Genomic DNA, 18952 nt, shown 5'->3' with positions numbered 1-18952 from the left:
GCACTAGAGAGGAAAAATGGGGGTAAACTCCCGCTGAACGTACAAACACTGGGCCACCCAGCCCCTCGCATTGCCATGGTAACGGGCAGGTTAGCTGGCAGGGGGATGACGTCTGAAAAGGGAAATTACCACAGCCTATTTCAATTAGGCAGCATGTGACACGCATGCTCACCCTGCCATGCCTGTCTTGTGATTCCTTTGGAGCAGGGCAGCGCGGAGGGAAAAGGGAATGGAACAGAAACGGGAAAGAGAGCAGTGCAAGCTGAGAAAGTTTGTTTACTGTTCTTTGTGTTCATTTCATGGTGTATCAATCTCAGAATTCCTTCGAAAACAATGGATTACCAATCAGATAAGCAAGAAACCAAAAGAAGCTTGCAAATGTATTTGTTTAGAAAGCGACCTCTGTCTTTTGTTTCGACTTGAACTGTTTCTGTTTACCCATTTCCCTCTTGTTTCTGTTTGATCGTCATTACTCGGATATGCACGAATAAAATCAAGTAAACAACTTCAACGTTTGCAGTCAAACTGTTTTTCATCAACAAAGATTTGTTACACATTTGTTGCTCTATGTTGATATTTTATGTTTTTTTTTCCATTTTTTTTATCGTACCGTGAGTATTTTGTATTGTAAGACCTACATCATATTTCATATTGTATCGTCAGTTGACTATTTCGTTACAACTTCCCCAAATCATGCCAAAGTTAAACATGCTTAATAAGTGTAATTGAGTGAATTGATTGAGTCTAATTAATTCACATTTCTACGCTGCACAAATGCGACAAAGGCATGTGCAGAAATCATGTGAGATTACCAGCTGCCAAAATTAGCGTGAGATTTGACAAGCACCCGTTTTATGGTAAGAAATATCATGGAAATGCGTGAAAATTGTCCCAAAACACTGAGGTGAGAGTTTTAGTTTGTGTTTCATAGCTATTTCAATTTTAGGCAGTGAAAGCGGTCATATCGCGAGATTTTGTTGTGAGATTCTGCGCGAGATTTGACTTTTACCTCTCAGCTACGCATTCATAGACATATACACTGTAAATGTATATTGTCTAAAAAAAACTCAGTTGACTTTATATGCATAAATTTAAAAGATAATAATAATAAAATCATATCACATTTTGTGTTTCAGGAACTGAATTTTGAGATTTCAAGCTCGTTTTCCGTAAATACTGAAAATCGAAAGCCCTAACAGTCTTTCCTTTGTTTCTTTACTTTCCTCTTTTTTCCTTTTAAAGGCAAAGTGTAAAGTAATGGCTTCTGAATTATGTAGCATCCATTCAGTGTGAAGATGCACACACAGACTGCGCACAAAGATTCAAACGTCCATTCTCAAACCATCCTTTTTCTTCAAAACACCATTGATCTCTGAGCACACACTCACTTCACCATAAAAAACAAATGTTGAATTGGGTTCGCTGGCAACTTAACTGCACCTTGAATTAGGTCTCAGTATTTTTTCATCATAAAAGTGTAGATGTACTGTATTATCACCCTTCTCCTTACTTAACTCAAGATGCTCTGCTGCCTTCGCTCTTTTGTTTCCTCTCAATTTGTCCCCATGGACTAGGAGGGGGGAGTTAGCACGAGGCTGGAGGCGAAGTAACGGGAAAAGAAAGGAATTGGGATGAAGCTGAGAGTAGAGGCAGTCCAAGAAAAGACAAAGACGGGGTGACAGAGTGAGGAAGGGAAGATGAGGAGAGAGAACATGAGATAGGAGGGGGTGGATCAAAGCATGAAGGCATACCACGAGAGAACAAATAGCTAAAAGACTCCATGCATATGTATTTATAAAAAAGGAGAGCCCAGGCAGCGCAGCCGCATGGATAACGTCAACAGATTTAGTGCATGTCCCAGTTTCTCCCATTACACTCCCATAGTGGGTGACTTCGCCCTGTGGCTGCATTGTTGCATAATCCAACAACTTCCCCCAAATACTGAATCTGTGAGGTCTACCCCGGAGGAAAACTAATGGACAAAATTAGTAGAAATGACACATCAGTGACCTAACACAGGAGTTCCATTTTCAACCGAAGCTTCAAGACGTCTGTTACGTACAAATAATCATAAGTGGGCACTGAAAGCAACGGAAGAACCTCCGTTATATATTCCTCACATATGTAGGTTTGATCCAGACCCAAGTATTTAAGTTCTACCAAAGAAGCCCTTATGTAAAAAAAAGGAACAATATGGCACAATTACAATATTGTGCCAATAACACTTATTGCCACCTACCAACATGGAGGGCTTTGATCTAGTGTCCCTGCTTTTAAATATTCTGATGTTTTAAATTTGGAGTATAGTGGTTGAAAGTCTTTAGGCTCTATAAGATGCGTATGAAGCTTAAAGTATGCCAGTTTAAATATGCAGTCTGATACTTTTAGAGGTATTTAGATGGCTGGAACTCAGACACTGTGTTCATCTACCAAAGAAACTAACTTTTTCTTTTGTACTGATATAAATAAATGTACTAAGATGTGGAAACTTCAAAATAAGCTTTGTGTATTTCAGAAACTATGTGAGCACTGGAAATCTCACATAGTGAACTATAGAGAAAAAGACTTTCTACTGAAGGTATATTGCCACAAGATCTATTATTGATGGTACGAGTGATATCGGGAAGGGGTGTGTTTGCGTGTGTCTATTGTTATCTTGAGACCATTATCTCCATCTATCATTCTACCTCGAGGTTTGACCAATTACCAAAGAGGTTAGGTGTGATACTCGTTTTGTAAAAAAGAATACAAATCTTGAGTTAAAACATCAGACATCATCATCTAAAACGCAGCTGGACATACAGTGTGAGTGAATATAGCAAGTGGAAGTAAAATTTGAATGCTGTTGAGAAGAAGAGGATAAATGACCTTTGGGTGCGTTCACACCAGTAAGTCCTAGCTTGGTTTAACCACTCTAGGATTTGTTTCTCCAAAAGGTCCAGATTGTTTGGCCCTGTGTGAACAACCAACTGGATTCTGCAGTGGGTCAAAGAAGTTGACTTATTTCAAAACACCAGAAGTAAATGAAAAACTGCTATCTATAGATGTGAAGGAGTGAGGAGGGGCAGGCATGTGTGGATGTTAGTAGAAACTCACACACACAAAAAAAAAAAAAACAGTTTTAACATGTTTAATGGGCGAAGAACAGCTATGGCTTAATTGTACACAAGGTTCCTACATTACTTGTTCACCCTACTGCTTGTTTAAGTTATATCGCATCAAAAACAAGCAGCTCTTGTAACTGACAAGGCTTTCCTGTCAGTTTGAACACAAACTAAGTCAAATCTTACAGTTTTCTGTTTTTCATTGCACATTCAGGCCGAGTCTGGGACTGTCCCCATGTGAACAGCCTTAGAAAAAACCAAGAGGCATAATGAGACATTAGCAACCTGAGGAGGGGAATGACCCAATGACCACTGGATGAGGCACTTTTATTTCATACATAAATCCCATGTGAGGTATGAAGAAAGCTGGAGTGGAATGGTGACGCACAGATAGGAAAGAGAGATAAACGGTGACGTAATACAATGAAAAATATGTATACTGAGTGAATCCAGGCCCAGCTATTGTTTGTAGGATTTTCTTCCTGATGGAAAAAGTAAGACGAGAAATACATCTGAATATCAAGCCATAGCGAGACAAAAAGAAATGGAAATATCATCTGTGTCAAGACAGATGTGGTATGTACAGTATGGCTTATGTTTGACTTCCATTGAATACCAAGTGGTCACAAGTGGTCACAATGATAAATAGACAACGATGGAAAGCACCTCCATCTGTTACAGGGCGTCTGCTAGCTTATGCAACAGAGGATTCCCGAAACCTAAACTGCACGCTAAGCAATATGAAGACACTTCCTCTATCAGCAGGTGTCTGCCAGCTGTGTGCAGGCATGAGAACATCTCTGAGGACTGGAAATTTAAATGTAAAGTCTATTTATGTGGAAAGTGATATTAATTATTATTCGTTCTGTGGTCAGAATATGTGCGGATGACAGGAAAGCGTCTTAGCAGCTCTGGTGAGTGTTTGAAACATCTGAAACAGCTGATTGACTCCGCTGCTGATGTGAAAAACGCACACCGTTTTATTAAGTGTTATTGTCAGACTCACAATAACCGCTGGGTTTTACTGAATTGTGCAGTTTTTGGCTGAAAACAATAAGAGTGTGTGGATAGCAAAAGAAAATTGCGATGGTGATCACCATCTCAGAGCGAGGTATGAAGTCAGGCTGCTTTGGGGCCTTCATGCATATGCCTGTTTTTAGAAGCATCATTTAAGTGACTTTTCAGAGGCTAAAACTCCAAAAAACAATTGGGAAAATAAACCTCAAATACTATGTTGTTGGGGTGAAAAATAGCGTGATACTGTTACTGGACTTTTAAAGAGTAACTAAACATATGGGCGTGGCTCCTGGAGCAGTTGAGACATGGCCAGACTATTCTGTAAAATCACCAAAGAACAAGCTATGCTATGCTAACTAGCTACTCAATACTCACTGTTACTCTCTATTCACAATTCTCTCAATCCAACCTACTCAGACCAGATTTGACCGGTGCAAGTTTTTATTGGAGGGGTGTGGCCAACAGTGCTAGTTGGTGATGTAAGAAACCACCAAAACATCACAACTCACCATTCTCAGCCAATAGCAAAATTTGAATCTTAAAAGCCATGTTTCAATACATAGAAGGCTGTCAGTCTTTTACAACAAAATATTCCAAATTGGAATACATTTTAGTCAATCGAGAACAGTTTTTCATACTGAATACATTTGCTTTCAGCAAATTTCCAGGTTTAGTTACTCAGAACTCTCCCTGTTCTCTGGCCTAAAAAAAGAACCCTGAAGCAAACATTACAGAGTCGTGCCAAGTACTTCACCCAATGAACAGTCCAGTTCCCCATTTTTCCTTTCAAAGCCAACACTCCAAAAAGGATTGCTCCGAGGATTTGCTCTAAAGCAACATTCACAAATTCTTCCCATTTCCTCCCCTAATAAGCTGAAAGCACCTTCGGGGCCCAACGCAGCACTTTACCCAATGATACTCCTGTGACCTGTCAGGGTGAGGCTGCCAAGCACGTTGAGACACACAGGCTGAAGTGGCATCGCAATGAAGCAAAGTCCAACTCCCAGTCGGACTCCGTGCTCCCACTCCCACACTCGGGTGAATGCCCCGGGGACCAGGAGCCTTTACGGCACAGTGCACTCGGTTGGGTCTGCTCGTGTTCACAGCTGGGACACCATTAAGTCCCAGCTAGCTGACCCATGGGATATGAATGAGAAGAGGGGGGAAAGGAAGGGAGGGAGAAGGGGCTTTAAAAGCGTTCGACTGCAAGAGAAGTGCTGACACTGGAGCTGCTTGTTAAGGAGATTTCGGAAAACATCTGAAGACTCAAAATAAAGGTTTAAAGGAAAGGAGAATTTTAACGTGAGCTAGAAAAGCAAAGTCAGAGCGACCTATAGGGCTTCAGCTATTGGTGATTTCATTTATTAACAGAGCAATCAATAGAATACAATAAGCTGAATTAAAGCTGCTACGCTGATTAGTATTTATGTGATAAAATCATAGTGTAGATCACAAATGTCAAACTCATGGCACGGGAGCCAAATCCGGCCCTTTGAAGCATCCAATTTGGCCCGAAGGAAAAAGTAAAAATTACAGAGAAAACATGAATCATTGTGTAAAATGAAATAAAACAATATTTGCAGGGGCTCCGTTTTCTGGTCATTTGTAAGGTTAAACAGATGAAAACAACTAAATTCTTACAAAAATCTTCAATTTTCCTCAAATTATTACATAATATTGCCCTTAATTAAATAGAAATTGGTCACAAAATCTAGGAAATTTAAAGTGAAGGTCCTGTTGGGACTGATATCTATCACTAGTTGCTTGGATATTGTCATTTCCTTGTACATGTATTTTAAGTATACATAGAACTGTAAACTAGGGCACAATAATGTGGAAATGTGGACTTGTTTTCCTGCATATAACTTGTGGCCTACTTCAAATCAAACAGCTATGTATTTGGCCCTTGAACAAAAATGAGTTTGACACCCCTGGTGTAGGCCATCCAACATAATTTACTCCAAAAAAAAATGAAAAAAGGTCAAACTTACTGCTTGAAAGTTTGTTTCCATCTCCACTGTAAACACTCTGTTTATAGAGGCTTTTCACGGCGCGTCATCAAACCGGAAGTCGCCATATCTATATTGTATCTATAATGCATTTTGAGGAGCTTTTCTGTGGTTTCGGACAGTTACCCAATATGGCCCCGCATCAGGGTCACTACGGGTAACTTGACATAGGTGAAAACCCTCCATTGACATTTTTGTGCATTGCATCGTGGAATGTGGAGTTGCGGAGACAAGTGCAAAGCAGTGTTTTTACTTGATCAATGAGGCATACACTATGATTTTATCTAATAAAAAAAATTCTCAAGGGTTGCAGCTTAAAAGCTCAATTTTAGATGAACGGGCAGAGTGAATTCATCTATCATTTTCGAGCATCTGGAGGAATCGTTGCAGCTCTAGTGCCATCACCACTTTGTTGCTCCTACATAGGAAGAAAAAATTGAGATCATATCATTCATTTCTTCAGTCCCTGCTTCTGTGCTCACAAAACCAGGATGAAGTGCATTCCTGTTATTTGCTTTGACACCTTTTTTGAACCCAAAGCTCAAACCTTTCCCTCAGGGGAGTGGGATGGTCGTGATTATGATGCTACACCCCCACAACAAAAGCGCCCAACCCCCCTACACTTACCATACATGGATGTTGCTCACACTGGAGGCCGTTTGTCACAGGTCACTCAACTTTACCGAATGAGCAGTCTTATTTATTCTGACCTGCTTCAACATTTTAGGATACTGTTGATTATCAACAGGGCTGCTAATGCTAACACAGGAACATCCAATGGGAATGTGTCACAGCTGTCAAATCCACTTTAAATGTTGCTAAATCAGTATGAGGGAAGCACGTAATTGGTTTATTATTCCAGATCTCAGCAATACTATCAAACCAATCAGGTGGAGCTAATCACTTGCTTCAAGCAGGATGGAGACAGATTGAGGCTAATGGCCGTCTGGAGCGTCAGCAGGGACAAGAGGGTATTCTTTTGTCTGCACGTGGTAAACAAGACAATGTGGACGTTTTATAAAGCCTCGAGAAAGTAGAAGACACTGAATTTGATAAGATTGCTAAAGATGGAGTAAATCCAACAGTCTAGATGGAAGATCACTGTAGGGCCTCTGATTGTCCGTGATTGCGAAAAACTGACGTAATAAACAGAATCCATGTTCTGAAATGAAAAAATCTATATTCTCTAACTTCAGTTAACATTGGGCATCAATATGACATGGACAATGGGAGATTTAATGTCTAGAAAATGTGATAAATGGACAAATATGTCCAATTCCGGCAATAATCCCGTTCAAAATCTTGCGCTAGGTGTCACACTTTGAGTAGTGATCATGTTATCCTGTGATTGAAAATGAACGCAGAGCTTCATCTGAAGTGTGTCTTCAATGGGTTGTGATAAACAAGCGGTTAAGATTATTATCAAATGTAAAAAAAAGCGCAAAGCCAGGTTTAGCCGATGGTGTAATAGTTTAACTGGTGATTATTTAACCTGGTGACACATCATGGCAGAAACATCTCCAAACACAGGGCAGAGCGGGATTGCGGGCAAAACGTGAGGGTATTTGCCAGTTGGCGATTATTAAAGATTTTACAAATAAAGCTTTCCATGGGACTTTTTTGACTTAGCATTAGCAGTGTAGCTAACTGGCTTGTTAAGCTCTCAGGACGTAATCTTGCATGATTTTAACGTAATCCTCTTGTATTCGTAAATCATCTAAAGTTTATAAAATGTAAAATTAATGACAGTAGTTGACTCTAAACCCTATTTAACATGTTTGGCACGAATAGCCAATGAAGTAATCAAAACACACAGAAAGACGATGAAACTGGAACAAAACGGGAAAAGTGTTAAGCGACACGGATGTGGGGAATTCAGGAAATTTTGAAACTAGTAACAAAAACCAACAGAATAAGATTGATTTTCTTGATGAGGAGAAAACTTGAAGAATTTACACTATGGATGTGAAAACGGTTGTGTAATTTTTTAAATAGTATATCCTTATTTCTGTATTATAATCAAGAACTTTATTGAAAAAATATAAAAGACAGGGAAACTTTAGCAAACTTGCATTTCCATGAAAATGTAAGTGACAACTCGAAGATTTATTTTAAAGACTGATTCAATGAAACAGAAAAGGTAAGGTTATCCATCAGTGGAAGAAAATGGGAGGACATTGTATAAATTGCCATTCAACAGAAATATAAAGCCACGGAACAAAAGCCCTTGAAGAGCTGGTTAGGGGAAGCACTTGAGAAAGAAAACTGTGGCAGGAAGGAACAGCCACTGGAGCAGAACCATTGTTTGAAGAGTTTCCTCCTATAATTGTCTGTGGCTCTTTCATTTGGCCCATATCATTCTAAGCTACAGTAATAACAAGACACAAGCTATCACTCCCAGCTTGTCCAAGGCAAGGTGTGCTTTAATACTTTGAGATTTGTTATTTTTTCACCATTTACCAAACAAAATGTATTTATTTACCCTTTAATGTGTGTAATTAATGTGACTTTTGCATCACAACCTGAAATAACTCCATTAATTTGAAGCAAACACTCCTGTGACCTCAAACCCTTCATACTAAAGCTTTTTTTACTCCTCACTACTAAGGCATGATGCTACGCTACAACATAGCAGTGATGTTCCAGGGGCTTTCCTGAAGCATGAGCATACATTTTTCGGCACATTGGACACCATTTTCTGTGCTTGGTTAAGCGTGCATTTATACATATTTGCTTTATCCGTGGAAATGATTATGTCAAGCATAGCTGATAACTAGGAAAAGGGTAATGTACATAAATAACATGTGGAGGCCACATATGACTATGCTAGCACTATTTTCAGACAATGTTAAACAGCTGAGCAGGTGTCGGAATGAATATTTACATTCACTTTTAATGAAAGTGGACTTTGCCCGAAGCTTAAAGAATTAAATATTGCTTTGTTTTTTTTTTACAGAAAATATCATGTGCATGCAAAGACTTGACATATTACTCAAACTGTGACCTAAAGCTAATGGAATTCTTCAAATGGATCTTTCACAAAGACAAACAGATAACGTCTCTGATTTTCATTTTCAAATTTAAATGTCTCCGTTAAACTTACCAAACAGGTTATTTAAGTTAGCTATTGTTATTAATTGTGTACTACTTATATACTTTATACCATGAGAGCTACACATTCAGCCACTATTTTTACAATTAAAAATATTGTAGAAATATGTGATGTGCCTATAACATGCAGTTAGTTAATGTTGTGGCAGAGTAAAATTTAAAATAAATGCCACAATGAAACCCTTCAGGGTAATATAAATTAATTAAAGGTTTGAATATAACGAGCTTTGTTTCTGGAAGAAGACACAAATTGGATGAGTGGCCTACTATCACTACAACTACTACAGAAAAGTAGACAATGGACAGTGAGAGTTCCTCCCCTTACATTCTTCTGCAGTCAATGACCCAAAGCCAGAAAGGTTCACCGGGACTGTCCACAGTCCAATTCTCCTGACAAAGCATGAAGCCTGTGTTAAAGCATGGCTGTACTGCTCAATGCTCAAACAGGCATCGATTCAGCACTTCTTCAACTGAAAAGTGTTTACAACCTCGTGCAACTAACTAAAGCTTAGCTGAGCAGCATTTTTTTTAATTAAATGTAGCACAAAACACAAAAAAGCATCCAATATTGATGTATGAGACAGCGGAATGAAGCCAATACTAGAAGTTAATCTCCATTAATACACACAACAACAACTGTCGGCAATGAATTATTCACGCTGAAATTAGTCACGTGCTAATCAACAAATAATTCAAGTAATAAATCACCGCTTCACAACGATACAAGGACATCCAAGATCAATACATCACATAAACTTTATAACCAAGTCGTTTACAGTGACCGTGATCACAGAACAGAAGGTTCATCTTGGCAGCTCACCAAGGACAGGCAACACACGCAATGTCACAAATAGGTTTGCATCAGGCTGGATGTTTGTGTTGTCATCAATGAACTTTTCCGAATAGGTAACTAGTATATCATGGACCAGGGGAATTTAAAACTACCAAAAGCACGGCAACTTAATGCTGCTCCATTGTTGAATGTTGTGAAGTTAGGAGTTTCTCCGCACTCTTAAGTGGTCGCTTTGACCCATTGTTGAGAGCCTCTTCTTCAGATTTCTGTCTTCCTGTTTCTTCCTAGAGAAATCTCTACTCTAGTAGCGGCCACCTCAAGCAGTTAGCTCATGGAACTCCGCCAGAAGCGGATCAGGAGTTGTGCTCTGAACTCAAACGGAGCCAAACCCAGGTGATGAAATGATCACCTGTCCTCCGCCCATTCGGACCAAGTACGGGACTAAACTGGTGTGAAAGCACCCTATAAGATGGGCAATATTATCAATCCACCATTTTTATTCGGGCGATTATTTTCATTAAGGGTGCTTTTACATACAGTATATAGTCTGGTAGACTTGGTGCTGTTCAGCTGGTGAACCTGCAACATTGTTGTATTTTAATTTGGTCTGGTTCTCTTTCACACTGCTCTTTGCCAAGCAAACCAAGCTTTCTAAAAAATGTCACATGGGCAAAATGGTCACTCGCCTATTGGACGGAATACTTCCGCCGCTTTCTTCTTCACCTGAGTGTAATACGTCAACGCTTGAAAAAGAAGAAAACAACACGTCGTTGAGAAAAAATGGAGCAGTGCCAAATCTTTGCGGCCCTGATGTTTTTATTTACTGCACACATTTACTGCATTTTGTTTGCGTTTCCTTGTCCCCATGATGTTTGAGTTTCAACATCACCTCCTGGTTCTTTTTTTTTTTTTGTGGCCCCACTTGCTATATTTGGTCCGGGTTTGCTTTCTCAAATGATAAAAACCACGCCAGGGTTCTACTGAAGCGGACCGAGACCTACACTTTACAGTGGACTGGACATGTTTGGTCCGCACCAGACTTCAAATTGACTTTACACTACCGCAAATGGACCAGACTATCCGCGTAAATGAAGTCTGGTGAAGACCAAAGAGGTACAGTACATGTGAAGGCACCCTAAATGTAACATCAGTTGGCATCAAGATCAACTTTTGTGCTGATATTAAGAAACCGATATGTTTGAAAGAACATATTAACTTTTTCCATTACTAAAGTTGATTAAGTATTGAAAGGACTTACTGAGGTACTTACAAAGGCTTGTTAACCTCTAAGATCTGTTCCCCAAAACCCCTTGACATAATAAACCCTCATCCAAAACGCCACAACATCGTTTATTATCAGAAATTTACTAATGAACAATATTGACGTATTGATTCTTGGCAAAAAGCTAAGAATATCTAACAGCCCTATTACTTATTGATCATTCCACCCTAAAAAGTCACCCGATTTTTTTGCGTTTTTCTCTTGGAAGACTAACAGCGGCTCCTATAGTGAGATGCGACATCCACTAACTCCCTCCGATCTCACCATGATACAACTACTTTTACTTACAGAAGTTATGCTGTACCTCTGAAAATTTAAAGAGTGAAATGATGAAACATTAATTGAGCTTGACATGTGTTCACAAGCCGGTTATTAGTCATCCAACAGTTGATCCGTGTGAAATATTCCTGTCAGAGTTAAAGGTAAGCGCGTTGAATCTCAGGGGTGATGTCGGTCTGTGCTAAAAGCGAACCTTAAATGTACATCCTGGTATCTGTACAACCCACTAAAACCTGTGGGTCATTGTGTCGCCAAGTAGCGTTAACTACCTGGAGACAGTTCACACACAATGGGCTGGTATGATTCGCAGCTCCCCAATGTATTGGGAAGAATGTGTTATTAACTTGTTTAGTTTTATCCAGTTTTCACATGATTTCATTATAATCTCTGATTTCCTTGAGCTGGGGTTTAATTTTTTAAGATTTCCCAGATTATTCAATGCAAAAGTCAACAGCAATGCCACCACATGTGATATTTATCTCGTGTGTTCTTACCTGGATTCTCAGTTTGTGATTTTGTTGTTCATGTTTTTAATAATACGTATTTATGTTATATTTATTACATATTAAAGGAGTCCTAATACAACTTTTTTTTTAATTCTGATACAAAACCCATCGTATAACCTTGGTATTGGCGAATACTGATATCACTCCGATATAATCACAAATCATACATACTTTGATTAATTATTTTGTAGCGTGAAATGTTAGAAAAGTTTACTCAGAGAAGAATTGAATGGGGAACATGCATTTGAACCTTAAGCATAAGAATATCCAACAATTGAATACAATATATAAAAATAAATGAGAAGATGGTGAAAAATAACCTCAATAAATCCAATAAAAACAACATATATTGTAGATTTTAGATGCAGGCCAATATAATCCATTACTTTTTTCTGATATCAGACCAATATCCAATTTCAATACTGGATCAGGACACTTTTTTTTTTTTTTTTTAAATAAATGTATTATTATATTTGACTTATTATTGATGTATTACTATTTATGTTTGTGTCTATAAACATTGTAAACACGTGGCCATATGTTGTTGATGCTGTTTTTGTTGCACAATTATTATTATTATTACTGATAATAAACGATTATTACATTACTAATCTGTTCTTTTTATTAATACTTTATTGATTTAATCCCAATTTTTAAAATGCTATTTTGTTTTTTGCAGCTGTAACAAACCAAAAGTTACCACTGTGGCACTAATAAAGGTCTATCTGACCTTAACCTAATGTAATAAACCATCTAATAATAATGATGATATCCGGTTAGCAGTTACACCAATCATTGATCAGGACTAATTAATAAAAATAAATAAATCAATAACAAAGGTGTCAGCTAATTTGTGGACAAAGGGGGCGTGGCTTTGGATTAAAATGGGTCAGGATTATTCAAAATCTTTAGTCATTCTTTTTTTTTTTTAAATGGATAAAACACATTAAGGGACAATTTTCTACTTGTGTCTAAAAATGAATGAGTGAAGAGAAAAACATCCAGAGTGGAACCCACAACCCTAAAGGGAAAGCTTGTCCCAGTTTCCATCCTGTCCCGTCCCCACTGACCTGCTGGTAGTTCCCATCCTCGGGCTGGAAGCTGTTGTCCACGGGCTGAAACCTCAGGCTGATGTGGGGGAAATTATGGAGCCAGTAAGTCCACCAGGGCGCTATATAATCCGCCCGGGTCGAAGACATCCCTCCCCCGGTGAGGAGAATCTAAAAGTTGGGCTCCGTCTGTGTCTCTCGGTGCTGGAGCGGAGACCTCAGTGAAGTCTGCCCGCAGACAAAGGCACCGACAACGGCATGATGCTCGGAGCAGGACACGGACACGGGGGAGTGGGAAACAAACACGCACAAAGTCCCGCTGGAGGAGCCACAAAGTGTGGGTTTAATAAACCAGTAGAAAAGGAATGGATTAAAGGAGTCACTCAGCGTCCGTGTCACCACTCCACACACCAACACGGACGCACACCGACCCCGGGACACGGACAGAGGAAGCGGCTGTAATTGGTTTCATTCCTGCACGGTGTTAATATCCGACTGAGAGAGGCTGGCATCGTGTAGTAATAATAGGTCTGATAGAAAAACGCTAATTTAGTGTGTCATGAACTGTGCTGCCCCCCTGTGGACAATTAAAACAATCACAAGGTTGTAGAATATAAATGGAACGTGATTGTTTCATTTCACAAATATTAATAAATACTTTCAATATGTATCGCTAATGCAGTGTTTTTCAACCTTGGGGCCGGGAACCCATGTGGGGTCGCCTGAGATGTAGTAATTGGTATATATATATAAATAAATGTATTTCTCAAGAACACATCACATACAATATCAAACAACACAGTCAACATCCCCAACAAAAAAAAAAAAAAAAAAAAACAGAACAAGGGCAATAACTCAGGAAAAAAATAATTACGTGCTTCTCATTTTCGAACTCCAAGGTATTGATACCCTGAAGCCACACGCCAAATTTGGTTATCCTATCTTAAACTCAGACGTAGGGAGCCCAAACCTACATCCCTCTTCCACTTTGTGGTGGGGGATAATAACTATGGAACCCTCCCCACCTCCCAAAAAAAAAAAAAAAAAAGTAAATAAAAAGAAATCTGGTTGTGGGGGTCATCCAACAACCGAAGGGTTGAGTGTTTGAATCCCGCTTTTATCCAAGTCATTTTGCCTCGTGTGCGTGACGGACTAATGCTGCACTAACACAGCCTCACTTCTATCAGTCTGTCACAGCTTAGCTGTGGCTACAAAGTAGCTTACCACCACTGTGTGTGGAGTAAAAGAATAATGCATATCAATGTAAAGCGCTTAAATACTGTGCAAGCCTAGTATCTCATTGATTTTATACAAATATTTTATTTTATTTTTTTACTAGCAGGAGTGGGCTTCCTTAAACGTCTCAAATATAAATCTAGTTAACATAAAAATGCAGTGGCACACTAATCTTATGGCTATTCTGTATTTGGAACACTTTCATAAACATGATCAAAAACTAATATTAGAAGGGGAAAAAAAGGCCTTTGGGGTCGTGACCCACTGCGCTAATGACTAATCTGGTTTTATTATGATCCTGGCAGGCCCTCTAATTCAGAACCACTGCTACAATGCTAACAATATGTATATTCACTATAGATCATTTTACACTGCATCACATTTACATTATTTTTGGGAACAATGACAATTTTATATCTACAATGCAAACATCCTTGAAAGTGCATGTTTGTCATACAATTACATTATGTTGACGAAAAAAAAATAAATGTCATTTAAACTAATAACGCTAGAAAAAAATTCAATCCAACATAGATCAATGATGAATATCTGATCAAGAGAAGCAGGCCGGCCAGACACTAAGTATTGATTGTGATTAGTTTCAAATTTATTTCTTGACTTCTTGTTTTTAGCTCAATTGTGACACCTTGTGGAAGATTTAGATTTAGTTCTGATTATTGCTCAGGTGCTTATTTTTGAAGATGCTCTTTAAATGCCAAACATCCAATATTGGCAGAGTTAATGAGTCACAACTTGAAAATAAAACATCTGAGGCATTAGAGGAAACACAAACAGGATTTAGTTTTCCAATTTTTATTACAATCTTCTGTACATCACATCACATCACTTCAGCTCTTTGACGGCCAGACCTGTGAAAACATGAAAATCAGGGTTAGAGCCATATTTCAGCTAACTTTACACACAACCTATTCCAGAGCTTAAGATGGGAGCTGATTAATCAAACTGTCAATCCCCAAACAATTATTTCTACAAAGCAAATCTAAAGTTTTCTTTAAACTGGATGTACCTGATCTAGATTACGAGAACATATCTGGACACACTGGCCAATCTCCAGTTTCAAGTTTTTTTCCCTCATTTCTTTACAAAAAAGCATCATCAATATGAGCGGAATAAGACCTTTGCACATTAAGATACAAACCTAATCTTCTCACAAACATACTAAGTAATGTGTGACCCTAAAGTCTAGATGATTTAGAAACAGGGAAAGTATTTGCTCCCTAATCAATAACCGTCTCCTGGAGCAGATTGTGGTCTGACTGACCTGGGGGCAGCGACTGCTTGAGTTTCTCTGCCTTCTCCTTGTCTGTGATGACCAGGGTGTACAGGTACCTGCTGCAGCGCACCTTGAATTTCACATTGTCCTTGTTCTTCTTGATCTTTACGGCTGAGGGAGAGCAAAGACAACAATTAGACATAACGCCACAAATGTTTCAGTACAATTATTATACAGCAGGTTTGGAAAATGTCAAACTGGGGGCTTTTATAGAAGCAAATTAAACTATTTACATATTTGCTAAAATAAAACATGGATGTCTATCATCAGGTTGAATAATACGGATTAAAAACAGACATCAGGAATCTGGTTTGACATGTTTCAAGTAAATTCTTGAAGCTAATAAATAGGGTTGGGACGATGCGCTTTTGACCCAAAAACTATTTATGTATTCGGGAGCCAATTAAATATATTTTGCAATTTGAAACTGACTAATATCGCCATAATTTTCTGATCAATAACAAAAGTTGAATCATACACATCTTGAAACTATAGTTGTTAGCCGTTCTGACATTTATTTTAGGCTGATGCTATTGGTCCAGACCCGGACCTCAGACAAACCTGACTATAGTTCCGGCACTTCCTGTGCGCATGCATAGTAAGTCGAATGCTGGTAGTTCCGTCACTGCCGGACCCGCGTTCTTCAAGCTATAGTTTCGTCAGTTTTATTGTAGATCTAACCCTAACCCAGGAAATACCATAATTTTTCTTCTTTTTTTCCCCGTATATGTATTTTTAAAGGTGTGATTTGCTGTATTAAATATGTTAAAATGAAAGGGGAAAAAAAATGTCAGAAGTGGGATTTCAACCCACATCAGTGGAAGGAAGCATCCTAGAGTCAAGCACCTTAAACCACTCAGCCATCCTAAAGCGGTGGTAACAGACATATTACGCTTCTGTAGAAAAGGTCCTGTAGTGCTGGAACTGCACATGGGCACAGGAAGTGCCAGAACTATACTATATAGGTTTGACAGAAGTTCGGGTCCGGAACTATAGACACTTTATTTTAACTGAAACAACACAACATTTAGATTCAGGGTAGAAATTGACAATGCAATATTTTGTGATTTATTATTTATAAATTTAACATTTTATCTTTGACATATGTCAAGAACAAAACAAAAATTAGTTTGGGAGAAAAAAAAAATCCAGATTAGACACATGCAGCGTTATAAATATTAATACTTCGTTCTAAATAAAGACCAGAAAACAAAACTCCTAAACTGGTTATAGCAGATGGAAAACTAAGACGTAGCTCCAGATTACTATACTTCACAGATTGTGGACCCAGATTTTAACACTCACACTTGGCATCCTTCCTCCTTGCTGTCAGCAAGAAATCTTTGATTTCTTCTATTTTTCGGGGCTGTGGATGATCAGAACAGACAATGTAAACACAAAGCTCAGACAATCACAACCCAGAGGACACAATCATTAAAGTTTGCATGTCCGTGGACCGGTGGAACTGAAGATTCTGTAAAAAGCCGAAAATCAGCACTAGGTCCATCCTTATTCTTGCAAGAGTGTGAATGCATCAACAGCACGTCAGCCTGTGATGTTTGGACTTCTTGCTGACGATTAAATCGTACATTACCTCAAATACACGCTAAAGTATTGACTAGTAATCATTCAATCCGACACATTATAGAGGCTTCCAGGTGTCTAGAAATCCATTTTTACACGAAACACCGAATCAACCTGGTTGAATCGCTGGCTAGCTGCATCTTGCTAACGTTAGCACCAGCTAGCCACTTAGCAACCTCTTTCCCTGTATTGTGTAGTTTGATCTACTACTATACAAATAGCACATACTTGGATATAAACACTTCCAAATAACACAAACAGAATACAAGCATAAAACACTCCTAGTTAAAAGTGAGGCTTACCATGCTGCCGTATCAGCGGACCGGACGCTGCGGGACGGAGATTAAACACAATCGGTTAAATTAATAAGAGAAAATACAGAAATTACTTTATATGTGTCATGTTTAACACTTTAAACATTCATTGATGATAATTTGTCAACACAACTGTAGTACATTAAGTGAATTTAGAGGATTGATAGCGATTGATACGGAACACTACTAAGAATCATTAGCTTACACTTACAGTCGGCCAGAGAGGGGATGTAGAAGGGCGGGACTTCCGGTTGTAAAAGTATTTATAAGCAAGTACGGAAAGCAAAGAAGGACAAAAATGTTCATGGCAATGTAGCGTTTTGATTAAAATTGCCAGTATTTGCTCATTTAAAATTAAGTTTATGTCCTTAGATGTAAAAATTAGCACAAGGAAGTTGTAGGATGCAGTTCACGTGATACAAACATTAAAATACGAACATAGATAGCACCCTAATACAAACTTACTACACCATGTAGTTAATACATGTTCAACCCTAATTAACTGACACAATTTAGTGTCTCTAAAGGTGACATATGTACTGCATTTGACTTGAATTAATGAACAATTTACAAAAGGTTCGATGCTAGAAAACTGTAAGTTATTTTGCTTATTAGTAGATGCTAGATGCCTTGTGTAGTTGTGAATCTTCAACCAGTCTCTACCATTATACCCTGAGTGAAATCTCTATACAGCAGAGAGATTCATCTCTCCAGTAAGTCCAGGGTCTTTCCCGGTGGGTTGTTCCAGTTCGTAAGGAACCATCAGGCCATTTTCTGGATGGAGAAGAACTGCAGGTCTAGTCTCATCTCCACCTGTGTCACTGAACTATTAGGTAAGTTGAGTGTTATTACTCATGTATATGGAGCTCATTTTAAATCCTAATCTATTAACTACAGAAACCGATTAGGGCCAGTTTTGATGTAGCAACTTAAGAACAAGTCCAAATGTTGAGAATAAAGTTGAAATTTCAAGATTAAACTTGAAATTTCTAGAATAAAGTTGATAAATATTGTCGACATTAAAGTCAAAATTTCGGAAATGAACTCAAAATACAATATCGTGATAAAAGTCGAAGGTTTGCCAAAATCTACGGAAACTGACGAGAGCCATTTTATCATGACAACAAAGCGTTGATCGTGGCCGTCTAAAAAATGCTGTTTATCAGTAAATGCGTTAAACTATACTTCAAAGTTGAGTTTAATAACAAAGAGATTATTTGATTTTTAGTTCATAAACACTGCGTTGTAATCTTTTTAAGGGCTTTGAAGACTGTCGTTTTGGCTTTGGTACGAGCAGCTGTAATTAGTGTCAGTCCTGTCTGTGGCTATTGAGGAGCTACAGACACAGATTAGGGCCAGTTTTGATGGAGACTG

At 38.5% G+C, this 18952-nt stretch overlaps 2 protein-coding genes across 3 annotated transcripts in view; both read right to left on the bottom strand.

Annotated features, from left to right (window-relative positions):
• ttyh2 (tweety family member 2) overlaps window positions 1-13634 on the bottom strand; it is a 68293-nt gene extending 54659 nt beyond the window's left edge. For both annotated transcript variants that reach the window (XM_028476275.1, XM_028476276.1), the window contains exon 1: window positions 13172-13634. In XM_028476275.1, the coding sequence (XP_028332076.1) occupies window positions 13172-13300 (129 nt within the window). In that variant the 5' untranslated portion in view covers window positions 13301-13634. The remainder of the gene's footprint in view (window positions 1-13171) is intronic.
• Window positions 13635-15183: 1549 nt separating this feature from the next.
• Window positions 15184-17829, bottom strand: rpl38 (ribosomal protein L38). The gene is made up of 5 exons (XM_028476618.1): window positions 17790-17829; window positions 17567-17593; window positions 16986-17046; window positions 15669-15791; window positions 15184-15255 (listed from the first exon to the last, which is right to left on the bottom strand). Exons 2-5 carry the CDS (start codon window positions 17567-17569, stop codon window positions 15230-15232), a joined length of 213 nt encoding a protein of 70 aa, XP_028332419.1. The 5' UTR covers window positions 17570-17593; window positions 17790-17829; the 3' UTR covers window positions 15184-15229.
• Window positions 17830-18952: the final 1123 nt, after the last annotated feature.

Source organism: Gouania willdenowi, chromosome 19 (assembly GCF_900634775.1).
Source record: "Gouania willdenowi chromosome 19, fGouWil2.1, whole genome shotgun sequence".
NCBI classification, from domain to species: Eukaryota; Metazoa; Chordata; class Actinopteri; order Blenniiformes; family Gobiesocidae; genus Gouania; species Gouania willdenowi.
The sequence above is the reverse complement of the archived record's forward strand: the minus strand, read 5'-3'. Positions and strand labels throughout refer to the sequence as shown.